At 56.5% G+C, this 17,389-nt stretch overlaps 2 protein-coding genes across 10 annotated transcripts; one reads left to right on the top strand and one right to left on the bottom strand.

Moving 5' to 3' along the window:
- Positions 1 to 469: 469 nt before the first annotated feature.
- On the bottom strand, positions 470 to 11,371 carry LRCOL1 (leucine rich colipase like 1). 6 transcript variants are annotated; one of them, XR_007514975.1, is made up of 6 exons: positions 9,531 to 11,371; positions 5,399 to 5,520; positions 3,539 to 3,881; positions 3,338 to 3,460; positions 1,984 to 2,200; positions 470 to 647 (listed from the first exon to the last, which is right to left on the bottom strand). XR_007514975.1 is itself a non-coding variant. In XM_049866719.1 (6 exons), exons 2-6 carry the CDS (start codon positions 5,507 to 5,509, stop codon positions 2,192 to 2,194), a joined length of 495 nt encoding a protein of 164 aa, XP_049722676.1. In that variant the 5' UTR covers positions 5,510 to 5,520; positions 9,531 to 11,371; the 3' UTR covers positions 1,436 to 2,191. The 6 variants fall into 6 exon arrangements, 4 of the variants coding, with proteins under 4 accessions (XP_049722676.1, XP_049722673.1, XP_049722672.1 ...); XR_007514974.1 differs by lacking the exon at positions 470 to 647 and adding an exon at positions 1,436 to 1,906; XM_049866719.1 differs by lacking the exon at positions 470 to 647 and having other exon boundaries at positions 1,436 to 2,200; positions 3,539 to 3,664; positions 3,756 to 3,881.
- A 1,664-nt stretch (positions 11,372 to 13,035) lies between these two features.
- P2RX2 (purinergic receptor P2X 2) lies at positions 13,036 to 16,417 on the top strand. Of its 4 annotated transcripts, XM_049866681.1 has the most exons (12): positions 13,036 to 13,214; positions 13,435 to 13,570; positions 13,691 to 13,762; positions 13,848 to 13,923; positions 13,994 to 14,090; positions 14,250 to 14,330; positions 14,501 to 14,639; positions 14,973 to 15,103; positions 15,275 to 15,365; positions 15,478 to 15,543; positions 15,613 to 15,690; positions 15,820 to 16,417. In XM_049866681.1, the coding sequence occupies exons 1-12, from the start codon at positions 13,039 to 13,041 to the stop codon at positions 15,922 to 15,924; spliced, it is 1,248 nt and encodes a 415-aa protein (XP_049722638.1). In that variant the 5' UTR covers positions 13,036 to 13,038; the 3' UTR covers positions 15,925 to 16,417. The 4 variants fall into 4 exon arrangements, with proteins under 4 accessions (XP_049722638.1, XP_049722636.1, XP_049722637.1 ...); XM_049866679.1 differs by having other exon boundaries at positions 15,613 to 16,417; XM_049866680.1 differs by having other exon boundaries at positions 15,478 to 15,690.
- Positions 16,418 to 17,389: the final 972 nt, after the last annotated feature.

Raw genomic sequence — 17,389 nt, 5'->3', positions numbered from 1 at the left:
TCCCCGCACCCCAGCTGACATCAACCCCCACCAGAGCCACCTGCCCTCTTGAGCCCCATTTAACCTTCTGCATGGGGCTCGCCACGTTTACCATGTTTGCTGATGCATCCCCTTGAGGCGGGCTTTGCTCCCCGCCTTCCCAGCACCGTGCACCTACACCTAGCAGAGTTGGGGTGCCCCGTGGTGAACACAGGGACATGGTGACATGCAGAGGTTTGCGCCCTCCTCCTTCACACACAGGGCTGTGGGCCAGCCTGGCCCAGGTTTGTTCAGCCCTGGAGGATGGACCTGACCCTGACTGGGGCCATGACCCCAGCCCCAGGCTGGCCTTGTAAGGTTTGCTGGGCCCTGGGAGCAGCCATCACCTGATCAGGTTTTACTCCACTTCTGAACCCTGATGGGAAGTCATGACTCGTGGAGATGCAACTTGAGAGCTGTTTTGCTGGCATCTTTTTGAGGACATCACATTTATGCTGTGAGGTTGGCCTGCACTGCTCCGATTCTGCGTGCTCCTTGTTTGATGTGGCACAGAGCACACACCAGCCATCTCACCGGACGCTTCCGTGAGACAGGAACTTGGGCTGAGTCCTTGTTGACCTTTACACCTTCTTAACTTCAAAAGTAGCCAGTCTCTTCAGCTTTACTACCTAGTTGTAGAGACAATTTGGGCAATTTATATATTTTCCTGGGCAATTATCTTTGTTCTGAAGATTGTGAATGCATTAGTGTAGACGTTGCATGTGTCTTTTCTATAATTTTTTAAAACCTTTGTGATTTTGTCCCCTTTCACATTTGTTTACTGGTTGCTCCTCTCCCTCATCAGACTCATTACTGTTTTCAAAGAACAAACTTCTGAGTATTTTTCATTCTTTCTCTGTCTCTCTCCCCCTGCCCCTTCTTTCTGTCTCCAATGTCTGTTGAAGCACGTAGTGTGCCTCTTCCCACCCCAGTTAGGAATCTGAAAGGCTGGCCCAGGCTCCACCTCAACCCTGTCCCTCCAGCTCTAACACAGAGCGTTCCTCACTCTGGGGGCGATCTTGCCCCCCCAGTCCTGACCCAGGGCTGGGCTCCATGCTCCCCGCCTGGCTCTCACCAAGGTGGGCCCGGCAGTGTGCCTGGGTGGCCTGGTCTCCCAGCTTGCCACACACCCTGCAGGTGTTCAGCCCTGTGCTACTGCAGTGAGAACTGGGTGCGGGCCGGGCAGTGCTGCCCAAACTGGTTGCCGTTCTCATTACTAGGTCTCATCTTCCTCGACGTAAATAGTACGTGCCCACAAGCCCCACTCTCCTCACCACCACGTTATTACACCAATAAAGTCCTGGCTGATGGCACCTCCAGGACTGGCCGTGCCCGAGAGGTCTCAGTCCCTAAGATACAGTACACCAGGAAACTAACACCTCTCGCTCTTCCTTACTACTTTTATTTTTTCCCCTGTCTGGACTGAAGTTTCTCTCTCTCTCTCTGTCAGTCCCACATGGCTTGTCCCTGGCCTGGGGCATGTTCAGGGTGGAGTCTCGTCTTCTTGCTGCTGGGAGCTCACAGGGCTGAGGGGCTTCGGCTCTGAGTCTTCCTCCCTTAAGGCCTTCCCTCCCCAACAACCTCTTTAATCTGGCTTCACAGCGTAAAGAATTGTCTTTGACCATCCACGCTGGTGAAGCAGGAGTGACTTTTATTGACGTTTAGTCCTTAGGTTGTCTATACCTGCCTTCCTTGTCACAGAGCACAGGCAGTTTACTTAATTGGCCTAGAGGAGTCCACAGTTCAGAGCAAGCACAGATGGGTTCAACTCCCATATATTTCAGAGTCCAGTGACAGCAGGAACCGTGAGCAGACCTTCCACCCAAGTTGGCCCCAGGCATGACCACATCCAGCACTGACATCTCTACGGTCCAGGTCAGCCTCTTCGCTGCACACCAAAAATAGACAGTTTATGGGAGAATGTGCACCCACAAAGGAGGAGCAGATGTGGAGGTTACAACCAACCTGTCATCGCTGGGTGCCATCGAGTCGACTCTGACTCATAGTGACCACATGTATGAGGCTGAGTAGAGCTGCCCCATAGGATTTTCTTTTCTGTAATCATTATGGAAAGAGATCACCTGTTCTTTCTTCCCTGAGCTGCTGGGTGAGTTTAAACCACCAACCTTTCCGTTAGCAGCCCAGCACTCAACCCTTGTAGCACCAGCACTCTCTAGTCAACCTTAAAAAAAAAAAAAAAAAATTGCCATCGAGTCAATTCCAACTCATAGCGACTGTACAGGACAGAGTAGAGCTGCCCCATAAAGTTTCCAAGAAGCGGCTAGTAGATTTGAACTGCCAACCTTTTGGTTAGCGGCTATAGCTTGTCATAGCTTTTAACCACTGCACAAACTAGGCTCCAGGTCAACCTGAGGGACTACAATATGGGGTCAGGGGACCATCACACATCTCTCTCTCACTGGCCCTGATGACATGTCAGCCTCCTATCGGGGTCAGGACACCAGCAGAAACTAGATTATCTCAGCTGACAGCTTCACCTCCTGGGTGCTGATGGTTCTGTGAGATGGTAGGCACAGTTAGTGCTCAGAAATACCCATGCTTCTCAACCTTCTGGCCTCCCCTTTATAATCAGATGGAGGTGTGGATCCCGGCATCAGACATTGACTTCAGCACTCACACGCAGTTTGTACGTGTTCTCAAGTGGCCCCTGGACCCCTGAAGCCCACCCACAGTCCAGTGCCCTTTAATCCCCCTCCACCCCTGACCCCTAGAGCTCGCCTCAGTGGGCCACATCACCGACGCTGTCTTACTTTTTGGATTTCTGGTTACACCTAGCCAGTGGCTGGTGGCAGAAGGGGCTCAGAGGGTGGCAGGAGAAAGGAGGTGGGGTAGCACCCTCCCTTCCTACAGGGGTCCTCCTCATGGCTCACCAGTCCCAGTAACGGTGCCCTGACTATGCCTGTGGCCCCGGAACTGCACCCCCCTTGCTGGTCCCTGCCACCTTGCTGGGATCCTCCCCTCCTGGAGTGCGCCAGGTCCCTGGCTGATTTGGGCACAGGATAGGGACCCCATCTGTCCAGTGGCCCATCCACCGTTTACTTTTCCAAACCACCAAGGCTCCACCCCTTTGTGAACTGGAGACCTAAAGCTGACCCCTCTCTGCCCATGGCAGGTTCTGGCTGGAGGTGGCAGACCTGTATTCAAACCTCCCTCGTTCATTTTCTAGTGGCATTATCTCAGGCAAATTACTTAATTTCTGTAGGGATTGGTCCCCTGACTGTAAGCTGGGCAGCAGGGTACAGCAAAGTCAGTGAGAGGGACGGGGCACAGCCTCACCCACACGCCCCCCGGGACCCACCAAGGGAAGGCACTGTCTGATGAGTCCACTCTGCTGGACGCACCGGTAGTGGCCGCCCTCCACCAGCCTGATGCAGCACCTGCTGTTGCAGTCGTCGTGGTGGCTGCAGAAGTCCATGTCTCGCTGCAGGGACGCATCAGACTTGGCTGCTCAGCCCTCCCCCCGCGGGGCTGGCGTCCCCCTCGCCCGGGCACGGCTCACCTTGCGCCAAGGTATACATTGCAAGAAGATGGTCCTGGAAGTGCAGACCTTCTGCATGGCGTTCTCCGTCATGGCACAGCATGAGCTGTGGCACTCCTTGTGCTCCAAGCAGCTGTACCCGAGGGGCTGCAGGTGGCAAAAACCCTGCCCTTCCTCCGGGGCCCCCGGGACAACCTCCTCCTTCCTCCTCGTCCCGCCACCCCCTGACCACACGCACCTTTCTCCAGGGCAGGCAGCGAAGGAAGATGGTCTGTGGGGTGCAGAACTTCTGCGGGCTCAGGCTGTTGGTGACACAGCACCGGCTCTGGCACTCCAGGTGCTCCTGGCAGGGCTCGCTGATACCCTGCGGAGGCAGAGAGGCTCCCAGGCCTGCCCAGGCTATCAGTCCGCAGGCCCAGCGCCCCTGCCAGGAGGGGCTCCCCAATTTGTGTCCCTCAAGCCCGGATCATGTGACCAGAGCCCTGTGCTGTGTTGGTGAACCTGCCAGAAGGACACCCATGTCTTCAGTGGTGGGGTACCCAGGGGAGGAAGGGAAGGGGTGGGCAATCCCAGCATCTGCTGTGAGCCACACCGGCAGAAGAGTAAACTAAGGCACAGTGAGAGGGAAGCCCGTGAGCAGCAGAGCACAGGGCTGGGAGGAGACTCAGCTACCAACGGACCGGACACTGGGTAGCCTCACATCACCCTGCATCTTACAGACAAAGAAATGGGCTCAGAGGCCGAGAGGCCTGCCGAGGGGCCTGCCGAGGTCACAGGGTCAACAGCAGCGGGCCAGGTCCCATGTCCTGGCACTGTGCACCAAGTGCCTGCTACCTCCTGAACAGAAGCCACGGGGAAGCGTGGCCTTTGTCCCTTCAAACAGAGGTTCTCAAAACTTTTGGTCTCAAAAACTCCTTTACAATCTTAGAAAATTAGTGAGGACCCCCAAGGGCTTTTGTTCATGTGGGTTCGTCTATCGACTTGCACTGCATTTGACACTAGAGAAAAGATTCAACTATTCTGTATTAATTTGAAAGTAGCAATAATAAACTCCTTATAGCTTAACCCAAATGATGTAGCTTAATGAAAAATAGGTATACTTTCCAAACAAACAAAAAAATTAGTGAGCAGAGTCACCATGTTTTACATTCTTGCAAATCTTTCAACATCTGGCTTAACAAGTGCCAGCAGGTCCCATTCCTTCCCTGCAGCCAGTCTGTGATGTTACCCATCACATGGACAAGTTTGTGAGGGAGTATGTCTCTGTGTTGGTGTGAACATAGCTTGGACCCCCACAGGCCCCAAAGGTCCTGGAGACCACAAGGGGCCAGTGTTCATCAGGGAAAGTTTCAGATCTGATTGACTGGGAGGATGTGGACAACTGAAGATGAGCCAGGGAGAGTGGAGGGGGTTCACTCACTGGACAGCATCTGGGGAGTCAGACCCAGAAGCTCTGCCAGTCATTGGCTGTGGGGAGCGACCACAGGGGGCTCCAGCCATCGCCTGGGTTTCTGGGGGACCTTCACTGAGAAGGGAACCAGGAGGCAGCCCCTTGGGAAGGATGCCTGAACCGTGACAGATGGATGGGCACTGGGTCCAATGGCCTGTGTCCCTCTGAGGTTGTGATGGCCTCCCCTGTCCTTGGGGGTCCCCACTGCAAGCTGGGGGTACACCTGGACTCATGGGCTTACAGGGAAGAGGAGCCACTGGTGGCGCTCCCAGGCCCAGCCCCCGAGTGTTGGCTGTCCCAGAGGACCCGAGGTGTGGCACACATTGCACCTTTTGGGGGACCCAGAGGGAAGAATGGGCAGCTGTGGGAAGGAGGAGTCTGTGTGCCCAGGAGGGCCCAGGTATACAGACAGGCCCTGGCCGTGCACTGACCTTGTGTGTGTAGGAATGTTTCTTTAAGTGGCCCAGGGATGCCTGTGGCACCAGGGGTGGCAGCAACAGCAGCAGCATCAGTGGTGGGAGGGGCCCCCCAGGACAGGCCATCTGCTCAGCTCCTGCCAGAGAGACGGACACACAAGCCCAGGGCAGCTACCACTTGCCTCCATGCTGCTCCCCAGAGCTGACCTCAGCCAGTATGTGGAGGTCCCTCCCAGTCACACAAAGTGAGTCTGTGGGACACATGCTCCCAGGGCTCCGGGCAGCCTGTGCGCCAGCTTGGGAGCCTCCCCGGGGTCCCCCTTCGAGAGGCCCTCCCTGACTACTGCCTGTCACCCGACTCCTGTGGCCACTGGGAGTCCCACCGCTCCTCCCCAGGGCATTGAATGCTTTGCATTGAGCCAGTGGCTCCGTCTAGGCAGCACCCGCCCGCGCGATGAGGAGCCCCGGCGGGCTGCAGCCTGTGCTCCCGCTCACCTTCCTGGGCCCCCTCCCAGGAAGGCACATGTTCTTGGAGCCACTGCCCTCACAATCCCGCCTCAGCCCAGCACACCCGAACACCCTCCATCTCTCCTGGTCCCTCGTTTGGAGCCATGCAGGGGAGGGGATGTGGGGGCATCTCCAGTGGCCCCCCCCCGCTGTGTTCCCATGTGGGGAGCAGGCCCAGCAGGGCTGATGCCCTCTCCTGTCCCCCTACTCAGTGGAAGGGTGAGTGGCCTGTGGCCATCAGCTCTCAGCTGGCACTCCCTAGCCACACTCAGGTGACACCTGGCCATCTCAGCGATGGGGCCAACTGCGAGGCCCGGGTCTTTCTCTGGTGTGACCATGTCTGTGCTGAGACAGTGCACACGCCTCACGGCCCAGCCCAGCAGCCTTAGCGTGTTTGCAGACTTGTGCAGGCGTCCCAGTCGGTTTTAAAACATTTCCGTCCCCAGAAGGAAGCCCTGCCCCCGGCCTCGCTCCTGGCGTCGCATCCCCTACAGTTTCGCCTTGGGAACGGGAGGGCTGGGGTCCGCGAGCGCGGCCTCCCCCCAGGTGGAAAGAACCGGCAGGCCAGCCCCTCACACCTCCACCCTGGCCCCTGCTCCGCCGACGCCCACGTTGACATTTCCCACGTGCTGGCCGTCCTCTGGCGCCCTCTGGCGGCCCACAGTGGTGGCGCCCACCCTCTGCCCCGGTCCTTCCTGCCTCCAGTCAGGGCAGGGCTCAGTGCTGGGGCGCACCTGTCTGCTGAGTGGCCCGAGGAAATCTCTGCACCTGCTGGGACTTGGTTTCCTCACCTGTGAGACAGGGGCTCCCGACTCCACGTCCTGTCTGAACCTTTGGTTCTCAGACATTTCCAGGGAAGTCTCACCAATTCTGTTCATTACCAGGGTCACTGTGTTGCCAAGCAGAGTTGAATTCTGCTCTTTAAGCCTCCCAGGCCATTCAGAGCAACCAACAGAGGAAAACGCCCACCTCCCTGGGCTTCCTGAAATGGCACAGCCCCAACCGTGGCCAGCCTACCTCTGCAGCCTTGGCCTCCCCAGCCCTTCCCCCATCATGAGGCCTCCCCTGCTCAGGGAGTTAGCTGTGGTGAGGGGCGGACAATCGTAGAGCAAGGCCACCATCGAGGGCCCTGAGAACATAGCGGAGAAAGTGCACATGGGGGCACCTCTGAGCTGAGCCCAAAGCAAAGGCACACCAGGCCCCCCCACCTGACTCAGTCAGACTGCCCAGACCAGGAGAGGGTCTGACCAGCCCTGACGGTGGTGTTGGGGGTGGGAGGGGAGCGCCATACAGTCACAAATCTAAGGGGCTTGGGGTCTGGCAGGTGTAGGGGGCGGGGAGAGGCAGGTCTTGGGGACAGACCGCTGGGTGACTTGACAGGGATGGAGGGGTGCCAGGCTCATTTCTTTCTCCGTCACACTCCACACAGCGGCACACACAAGCCCAGCTGCTGTCTGCACACCAGGAAGTGGTGTTTTCTCTAGAGCAGTCTCTGTACTTGTCATTACCTAAGATTCATTTTGTGCCCTCCCAAAAATCCATACACTGCCCTTCTGCCTGTATGAGCTGCTTCCCCTTAGTGACAGAGCAACACAGCACCTCAGCAAAGACAAGGGAGCTTAACGTCACATACCGTGTTCTTAACAAAAATGACAAGTCGCAGGGCTCACAGCTCTGCTGCACTTGGATGTTCGCCTGTGTTTTATTGACTATGCAAAGGCATTCAACTTGTGGACCATAACAAATTATGGATTACATTTCGGAGAACGGGAATTCCGGAACACTTAATCGTGCTCATGAGGAATCTATACATGGATCAAGAGGCAGTCGTTCAAACAGAACAAGGAGATATGCATGGTTTAAAGTCAGGAAACGTGTGCGTCAAGCTTGTGTCCTTTCACCATGCCTATTCGATCTGTATGCTAAGCAAGTAATCCAAGAAGATGGACTATATGAAGAACGGGGCATCAGGATTGGAGGAAAAGTCATTAACAACCTGCATTATGCAGATGACACAACCTTGCTTGCTGAAAGTCAAGAGGACATGAAGCACTTACTGATGAAGATCAAAGACCACAGCCTTCAGTATGGATTACACTTCAACATGAAGAAAACAAAAATCCTCACAACTGGGCCAATAAGCAACATCACGATGAATGGAGAAAAGACTGAGGTTGTCAAGGATTTCATTTTATTTCAATCCACAATCAACAGCCATGGAAGCAGCAGTCAAGAAATCAAAAGACACACTACATTGGGCAAATCTGCTGCAAAAGACCTCTTTAAAGTGTTGAAAAGCAAAGATACCACCTTGAGGACTAGGGTGCGCCTGACCCAAGCCATAGTGTTTTTAATCGCCTCATACGCATTCGAAAGCTGGACAGTGAATAAGGAAGACCAAAGAAGAATTGACACCTTTAAGTTATGGTGTTGGGGAAGAATATTGAATATAACATGGACAACCAGAAGAACGAACAAACCTGTCTTGGAAGAAGTACAACCAGAATGCTCCTTAGAAGCAAGGATGGCGAGACTTCATCTCACATACTTTGGACATGTTATGAGAAGGGATCAGTCACTGAAGAAGGATATCATGCTTGGTAAAGTAGAGGGTCAGCAAAAAAGAGAAAGACCCTCAATGCGATGAATTAACACAGCAGCTGCAACAGTGGGCACAAGCAACAACTGAGAGGATGGTGCAGGACCGGGCAGTGGTTCGCTCTGTTGTGCACAGGGTCACAATGGGTCGGAATCAACTTGACAGCACCCAGCAACAACATAGTTTTATAGACTGAAACTCACCTATAATAAAGCAAAGCTCATAGGTAACATATAAAGTCGCTGTGAATCGGAATCAACTCGACAGCAGTGGCTTTGGTTTTGGTTTGGTCATAAGGAACAATGGCATTGTAAGTGCACGATTGTTGTTAATTTCAAAAAGGAACATGACAGTGCAGATTCAGGGTGCTATTCTGATTTGCTGCCAAAGAAACGACAAAGGCTTGGAGGAAAGAAAATGCTGCTGGAGGCTGCTACACATGGCAGCGTACACGGCCATTGCTTCTTTTTAATTTTACCTTTAAAAATGCACCTGAAAGCCTATTTCAGTGTGTGTGATTAAAAACAAACAAACAAACAAAAACCCAGTTGCCAGAGAGTTGACCCTGACTCGTGACTACCCCATGTGTGTCAGAGAAGAACTTTACTCACAGGGGTTTTCAGTGGCCAGTTTTTTCAAAGTAAAACTTTCTTCCAAGGTGCATCTGGGTGGACTCGAGCCTCCAACCTTTTGGTTAGCAGCCAAACGTGTTCGTCATTTGCACAGGACTCCCCCTAGACCATGGTTACCTCTTTTTGAGCATCACCCCTCAGGCTGGGCTATACCCACCCAATTTCTCTTAATCCTCACAGCAAAACAGGAAGCTGAGGTTTAACCTCCTGGTACCAATGAGATAAGGTGATGTTACCCCCCGCATCGGGCGCCCCTGGTGAAAGGCAGAGCTCAGGTTCAAGCCAGGGCTGCTGGTCCCCCAGCCCTCCCTGGGGGCCTCCTGCATACTTACACCCAGAAAAACCAAAAACTCAAGCAGATGCAGGAGATCAGATTTCCTTTGCAAAGAGCCCCCCTAACAGTTAATACCTGTGTATGTTCCAGTGGTCCTATCTATTTGTCCCAGGTCCCACCTGCTCCTCTGGATAGACGTGAGAGCGGCTCCTAAGGCTGCTGCTCTCAGAAAAGACGCCAACCCCCAAAGCACAGACTCAACAGGCCTGAGGCCCACAAGTCGCCCAAGGCAAAACAGCGTCAGTGAGGTTCATCTCCAGCCGAGCCTCTTCCTTCTAAAGGCGGCTTCCTTTATTCTACCTGTTCTGTGTTCATCCCCATGAGAAAGTCTTTGATCACTCCCCATGAGAACTGAATGTACAAATGGACCTCAGCCAGATGACGTATGACAACAGGACTCTGACCCATGGCCTGGCAGCCATCCACAGTGGCCTGGACCTGGCTCATAGCTGCCAGTTGCCTTCTTTTTTGCCCCTGCTTCTAATGCAAGACCTGCAGAGAAAGCCAAATATGGTCCCCACACCTCCAGTCTCTAGCAGGGCACATCTGAAGCATCCCTTTACTCACTGGAAGCCTTCCCAGCCCCCTGCCCACCCGTGGGTCTCTGCCAAACATGGTAATGGGGCTGGCCCTCTGCTAGACCAAGTTCCGAATGAGGAGCTTCCGCTTGGTCTCATCTGGGCGGTCTGCGTTCATCTGCACACACACAGCTGTTCATTCACTAGACATCTCTTCAATGGCTACTGTGTGCTGCACGTTCTCTGGGAAGCATCTCCTCCCAGACATCAACTTCAGGTTTGATTTCGCAGTATCTCAATCTGCTGAGTAAAATACTGATGCCAAAGACGTGACAAATCCCCCCAAAATTATTCTCTAATTGTGCCCCCTTGTCAATTAGGAATTTTTGATCTAGTTGGGGAAACGGACCTATAAACAAATTGTGGGGAGTGTGACAGACACCCACAGGAGGTACTAGGAGGCTGCAGGGAAGCAAGACCTAGGTTAGCAAGGAGGCCAGACTGGCTTTATGGAGACAGGGGCACCGGCTGCACTGAAAGAGGAGTGGCCAACAGGGGATGGACGGGAGGGGAGAGAGTTCCTGGCAGAGGGAAGAGGAGAGCCTGGGGTGCTGGCAGCTGGAGTCGCTGAGCAGAGCAAGGCAGGGTGGCTGTCACTACAGACGTCCTGTGGGGGAGCCCCTCATCCCTCCTGGCCCGGAGAGTCTGCATTCAGAGTTGCTATTTGCTTTGTTCATTTTCCTCCCAGGAGGCCTTAAGACTTTATAAGCACTTTGTGGTCTCTTGAAAATGATCAAAAATGGGCTCTTCACTGAATCTGAGAGGCTTTAGAGTGCTATCTTCTAAGAAGTTGGACTCACAACTCAAAGCAATCTTCCAAAGGAAACCCCTTAACTCCTTTGTCATCTGAGGTATATTCCTAACAACCCAGGGAAGAGCACGCGTCTCAAACAACAAGTCATTACACTCTTGACAAACCTGAGATCACATGGCACACCTCTTCTTCCGAGAAACAATGAGAGATACTTCGTATATCCTGAGAGAAAACTCACACACACCGCTGCCCACACCCCAGGCTCTGCTCTCCTTCTCTTTCCTCTGCTGGGAGCTCTCTCCTCTCCCATCCGTCTAGTGCTGTCACCCATTCATCTTTGCACTATGGCAGGTGCCACTGTCTCCACAAGGCTGGGCTTTCCAGGACTCGTCCTCAGCGACCGTCTCCTCAGGGGCGCCACCTGCAGTGTGGACATGGCCCCTGTTGGTGTTTCTCTCTATCCCTGGAATTCAGATGGTTCACCCAGGTGGCTTTAGGTGTTTGTCGTCTTCTTTTTCTTTTAAGTTATCCTGCTTGGGACACATAAAATTGTATCAGTCCAAAGACATGGGTCTTTCTTTAAATCAGAAAAGCTTTCCTCGAATTTGTTACTTCACGTATTTTGTTTTCTCTGGTCAAACCCCTGTGATTCAGCCTCTTGGATCTGATTCCCATGGCGGATTCTTCGTGGAGCCATGTGACACACCTGCCACTTGGTTTGTGGGACTACTGTTTGGATTTCGGCAATCAGTACTGGAATCCCGGGGTGGTGTGATCAGTTAACGTGCTTGGCTACTCACCAAAAGGTTGGAGTTTCGAGCCCACTCAGAGGTACCTCAAAAGAAGGACCTGGAGACCTACGTCCAAAAACTCAGCCCCTGAAAACCCTGTGGAGCACAGTTCTACTCGGACACACATGCAGTCACCATGAGATGGCAGTGACAACCGCTTTTTTGTTTTTTTACTGGTTATTCCCTCTTTCAGAGATAAACACAAGTCATGTTTGTAGACCCAGGAGGTTTCAGTGCCCCCACTGCTTCCCACTGCAGGTGCTCGTTGCCTCTTTGCTGAAGCTCCTCCCGGAGCTGTTAACAGGTCACCGTCGCTGGATGTGCAGCCTGGGCTCCCCCCTTGCGGCAGCGGTCAGCGTGGTCGGACCAGTGGCAGGTCCCAGATCTTCTGATCTTGCAAGCACAGTGAACAAGCTGGCTGGCCACGGCCCTGCCAGGCCCGGGGGGCACCCTCCCCACCAGCAGCAGTACCCCTTGGCTCCTGGCTTCCATGGGGCCCACGGGCAGGGTGGCCCTCCAGGCCCACTGGGATGATCAGGGTGGAGGTGAGGCCTCCCTGACCATGGGCTGCTTCCTCAGGAGAATCCAAAGACCAGGACCTCTGAGCCCCCTGGGTGTCCTCACAGGAGCCATGCTGAGAGTCAGGAAGGGTCACTGGGGTCTCCAGTACTAACAGTGGGGGTCACGGGAGGATCATGCGGGTCTGGCAGGGCCCCTGCTGGCAGCCTCACCCGCACCCCTCTATTCAGGGCTTTGCACAGCAGACCCCGCGATGGTGCCTCAGTGCTTCAGGGAAGTAGTAAGACTTCTGGGACGAGCTTCAAAATGATGTGGGTGGGAATGGGGATAAAAAACATTTTTAAACTTTGGTTTCTGAGGAAAAAAAAAAAAAGATTGGGAATGGATAAAAGCCCGGAGTTTGAAGCCGTTGCAACAACTCCGGGAGCAGTGACCAGGGCCTGGGATAGGTGGATGGAGGAATGGGGAACTGGACGGCTTGGACCCGCATCCGTAGTAAACCAAGCGCACTTTTGGGCAAAGAAAGGACTCACGGTTTCTGTCCTGAACCGCTGGGTGGCTGGCGATGCCTTTACTGACACGAGAAAATTCGGGGCGGGACTCCAGGGTCCACTTCGGATTTAAGTGTGTGGTGCCCTTAGCATCCACGTGGAGATGCCAGGAGGCCCCGGGCTGCTCCTCCGTTTCTTCTTGCCGGTTTTTAAAAACTAGTTCCCATTCCAGTGGATGTCAGTTCCTCGGCCGGCGGCGACCTGGGCTGCTGGGGGGCTGGTGAGGGAGGGCGGCACACCTGGGCACACCTGCCACGCGCTCCGGGTCGGGAGTGGCCGGGCGGGTCCGGGGCGCAGACGGAGCCGGGGCGGTCCGAGCGCTCGGGGCGGAGCCAGCGCCAGCCGAGGGCGCGGGGCGGAGCGCGGGGCGCGGGGCGCACAGGGGCCGCCATGGCCTCCGCGGAGCCGGAGCCCCCTGCGCGCACGGGCGCGGCGCGGCGCCTGGCCCGGGGCTGCTGGTCGGCGTTCTGGGACTACGAGACGCCCAAGGTGATCGTGGTGAAGAACCGGCACCTGGGCGTCGTCTACCGCGCGGTGCAGCTGCTCATCCTGCTCTACTTCGTGTGGTGCGGACGCGGGGGCGGCTCCCCGGGCGAGCGGGGGCTCCACCCCGGGCGAGCGGGGGCTCCACGGGCGGTGACGCAGCCGTGGGCGCCAAGCCCAGCTGACCTGGGTGGAAAACGGGGTCCCGGGGACTGGCTCCGGACTCCTGGGTCTGAATCCCTAGTCCGTGGGCTGGGTCGTGGGTCTGAGTTCCTGGAGCCTCACCCTGCCCCGTTCCCACAGGTACGTGTTCATTGTGCAGAAGAGCTACCAGGACACTGAGTCGGGCCCAGAGAGCTCCATCATCACCAAGGTCAAGGGCATCAGCACTTCGGAGCACAAAGTGTGGGACGTGGAGGAGTATGTCAGGCCCCCCGAGGTACGGCCATCCCACCCCAGGCCTCCGGGACACCTTTGTCCTCACCCAGCCGGTCGACCTGAGGGTGGGCACTGCAGGCACCAGGGCTGTGCTCCACGGATGTCCCCTCTCTCTGACCAGGGGGGCAGCGTGTTCAGCATCATCACACGGATTGAGGTCACCCCCTCCCAGGCCCTGGGAACCTGCCCTGAGGTGAGGGTGAGGCCTGGAGGGGCAGCCCAGGGGAGGGAAGGGGAGCCTGTAGGATTGGAGGCCGAACTAGCCCCTCTCCCCCCAGAGCATAAGGGTCAGCAACTCCAGCTGCAACTCAGACAAGGACTGCGTGGCCGGGGAGCTGGACATGCTGGGGAACGGTCAGTGGGTGTCACCTGGGGTGGGGCAGCGGGAGCGTCCTGTGGTCACCACTTGTGGTGTCTGCCGCAGGGCTGCGGACCGGGCGCTGCGTGCCCTATTACTATGGATCCTCAAAGACATGTGAGGTTTCTGGCTGGTGCCCGGTGGAGGATGGAGCCTCTGTCAGGTGTGCAGCCCCCGATCCTTGACGCCACAGCTGTCTGTAGGGACAGAGATGCTTCTCTCTCTGCCCCCTGGCCATCCAGACCAGCCTCGGGCAGGGCCGGTGACCAGAGGGGCCTGTACTGGGTGAGAGCGACTGAACACAGGCTGTCCGTGTCTGCAGCCAATTCCTGGGCAAGATGGCCCCTAACTTCACCGTCCTCATCAAGAACAGTATCCACTACCCCAAGTTCCAGTTCTCCAAGTAAGAGCCATGGTTCCCGGGGAGCAGCCAGTTTGGGGGGCTGCTGAGGGACACTGCTTACTGGAAATGCATGTTTGGGGATGGGTGCTGGGGCACCTCCCTCACAGTCTGACCTTGTACGTGGCTCCTGCCATCTGCCCACCCCCCACCCCTCCCGGTCCACTTCTCAGGAGCAACATTGCCAGCAAGAAGGATGACTACCTAAGGCACTGCACCTTTGATGAGGTTTCCAACCTCTACTGCCCCATCTTCAAGTTGGGCTTCATCGTAGAGCAGGCTGGGGAGAACTTCACAGAGCTGGCACACAAGGCAAGTGGGTGGGCAGGGCGCCCAGGCTCATTTCAGTGGCTCGGCCGGGGAGGGCAGGCTCTGTTACAGCAGAAAAGGCCCCTTTCAGCCCTGGCCAGTCTGGCCCCGCTGGGGCAGAGGAGAGAAACACAATCAGCCTGAACCACTTGGACGTGGGTGGCACCTGCTGAATTATTTACACCTGGCACTCCCAGCCAGCAGCCAGCGTCCCCTCACGCTCCCTTGCGTCTAGACCTGTGCTGTCCCCCACTCCCACAAGCCACTTTGTGCCCTTGGAGGGCTTGTGGGCCAAGTGTCCACCCCAGACCTAGACCCTGGCTCCCTCCTCTGCAGGGCGGAGTCATCGGGGTCATCATCAACTGGCACTGTGACCTGGACCTGTCTGCATCCCAGTGCAACCCCAAGTACTCCTTCCGGCGGCTCGACCCCAAGCATGTCCCTGCCTCCTCAGGCTACAACTTCAGGTGCCCTCAGCCGTGAGGCAAATGGGCTCAGCTGCCCAGCTGTGGCAGCTCAAAGGTGGCCCCTCCCAGGAGGATCGCCCAGCAGCCCACCTACCCACGGCACTCCCCACAGGTCTGGAGGGCGGGCACAGGCGCCACGGCCTCCTGACTGTTTCCAGGTCTTTCCATCAGGTTTGCCAAGTACTACAAGGTGAACGGCACCACTGTCCGCACGCTCACCAAGGCCTACGGGATCCGCATCGATGTAATCGTGCACGGACAGGTAGGCAGGGCCTGGCTGCACCCCACACTCACTGACACACGCACACAGCCTGAGTGACCAGCTGGAGGCCAGCCAGGGCCGGATGCTAGATTCTTATGGGTGGTTCTCCCAGGCAGGAAAGTTCAGCCTGATCCCCACCATCATCAACGTGGCCACGGCGCTGACGTCGATTGGGGTGGTAAGGACCCCTGGGGCCAGGGTGGGTGGGGGTCGGTCAGACCCTGAGCATGGGTCTCTGCCGGCCCAGGGCTCCTTCCTGTGTGACTGGATCCTGCTCACGTTCATGAACAAGAACAAGGTCTACAGCCACAAGAAGTTTGACAAGGTGTGTGCTCCGAGGCAGGCCCAGGCGAGCTGGCCTGTGACCCTAGCCCTAGTTCTGGGCCAGGCCCCTCCCCCATGCCCTCCCCCAGGACCGGCCAGCCCATACTGCCTCTCTGCCCGGCCTGAGCAGATGGTGGACGGTCCTGACCCGACTGTGGGACAAGGCCTTTCCACCTCCGAGCCTCCCCAGCAGGACTCCGTGCCCACAGACCAGAAAGGTCTGGCTCAACTCTGAGCCAACGACACACCACCTTGCCAGCATGCTGCGCCACAGACCTGGGCCCTGTGAAGGCTGGCCCCCTCAAGTCTCGGCTCCAGAGATGGAGCCCCGCTCCCCCGTCACAGCCAGGGACCCCAGCACCAACGGCTGGGCCTTGCCATGCACCATGACTGCTACCCACCCATCAACACCAGGACCCTAAGGCCCCTCTGTGGGAGGGCCTTGCTCCAGCCCTCCACCTGGGCGGGTCTCTAGTGGGGAGAGGCAAGTTCCTGCCATCCTCTCCCCACTGACCCCTCCCTGCAGAGCTCTGCACCCACCCTGCTCCCTCTCACACAGCCCCAGGACCCCCGCCCCTTGGAGCTGAGCTGAGGGCTGCCCCTGCTCCTACGCAAGGGGGAGGATCCCACCCCGCTCCATTCATAGCTTCACAGCCTGTCTGCTTAGACCCTTCATGAACCTTGTAGCCAGGAGGTCACAGCACACCCAAAGTTCATTAAACTTGTGATCAGACCATCAGCCTCGTTATCTTGGGGGGACAATGCACAAGTGCCAGTACCGTCATGTGGGTGGGGGTCAGCCTGGGTGCACGTGTACAGTCAGCTTATCACCACATCTGTGTCCATCTGACCAGGGGGACCAGTGGCAGTGAGGGGCCGAGGCTGGGGGCACTGAGACCACGTGGCGCTGCCCCTAGTCATCCCAGCCCTGTTGCTTCTGCAGGAGGCGCCCCAGACCCATAGCCTGTCCTCCAACGTGGGGAGGAAGAATGGAGTGAACTGCTGAGAACAGGGAGGGATGAGGGTGGGATGTGGAAAACAAAGCTGGGTCCCATGGCCCACACTCAGAACTCTATTCAAACCACAGCTTGGTAGGGGCCAGTGGGGCTGAGGCAACGGGTAAGGGGCGGAGGAAGGCTCAGGAAGGAGCTGGAGCTTGGGGGCTGGCGCTGACTGGATCAGGCCAGTGTAATCTTGTTACAACACCCTCGGATGCTGCGGGAAGGGTCGTTACATCCCAGCCTCTCAAGCTGGCGCCTGCCCGTCCCGGCCTACCCAGGGGATGGAATTTGGCTCTGGGTCCTCCCCTGCACTGAGCGAGCCTGGCTGAGCAGGGCGCTGTGCTGAGTGCAGCCACCCCCCGAGGACCACTGAAATGAGGCAGTGGGTCCAGACCAGGCGGACCCTCCTGAGTTCACGTCCCACATGACATTCTCTGGTGGTCACTGGGAACCAAGGGGTCAGAGGTTAGTCCTGCTCCTGCTCAGGATGAGCCCAAACACTTCTCTTCAGCTGACAGCTATTTACTCTGCCCCAGCAGAGCCAAGCCAGCTGGCTCCTCCATCCTTGGATACGGTGTCGCAGGTCACCAGAGTGGGTGACCTCCAGTGCCTTTGGCTCACAAGATGTCCAGCTTTAGTTTTGGAGGAACTGGCTTTTCCAGTCAAGCCCTTGATGCAGTCAAGAGCCAAGCCAGGCTC

Source organism: Elephas maximus, chromosome 22 (assembly GCF_024166365.1).
Source record: "Elephas maximus indicus isolate mEleMax1 chromosome 22, mEleMax1 primary haplotype, whole genome shotgun sequence".
NCBI classification, from domain to species: Eukaryota; Metazoa; Chordata; class Mammalia; order Proboscidea; family Elephantidae; genus Elephas; species Elephas maximus.
This window is presented reverse-complemented; position numbering and strand designations above follow the sequence as displayed.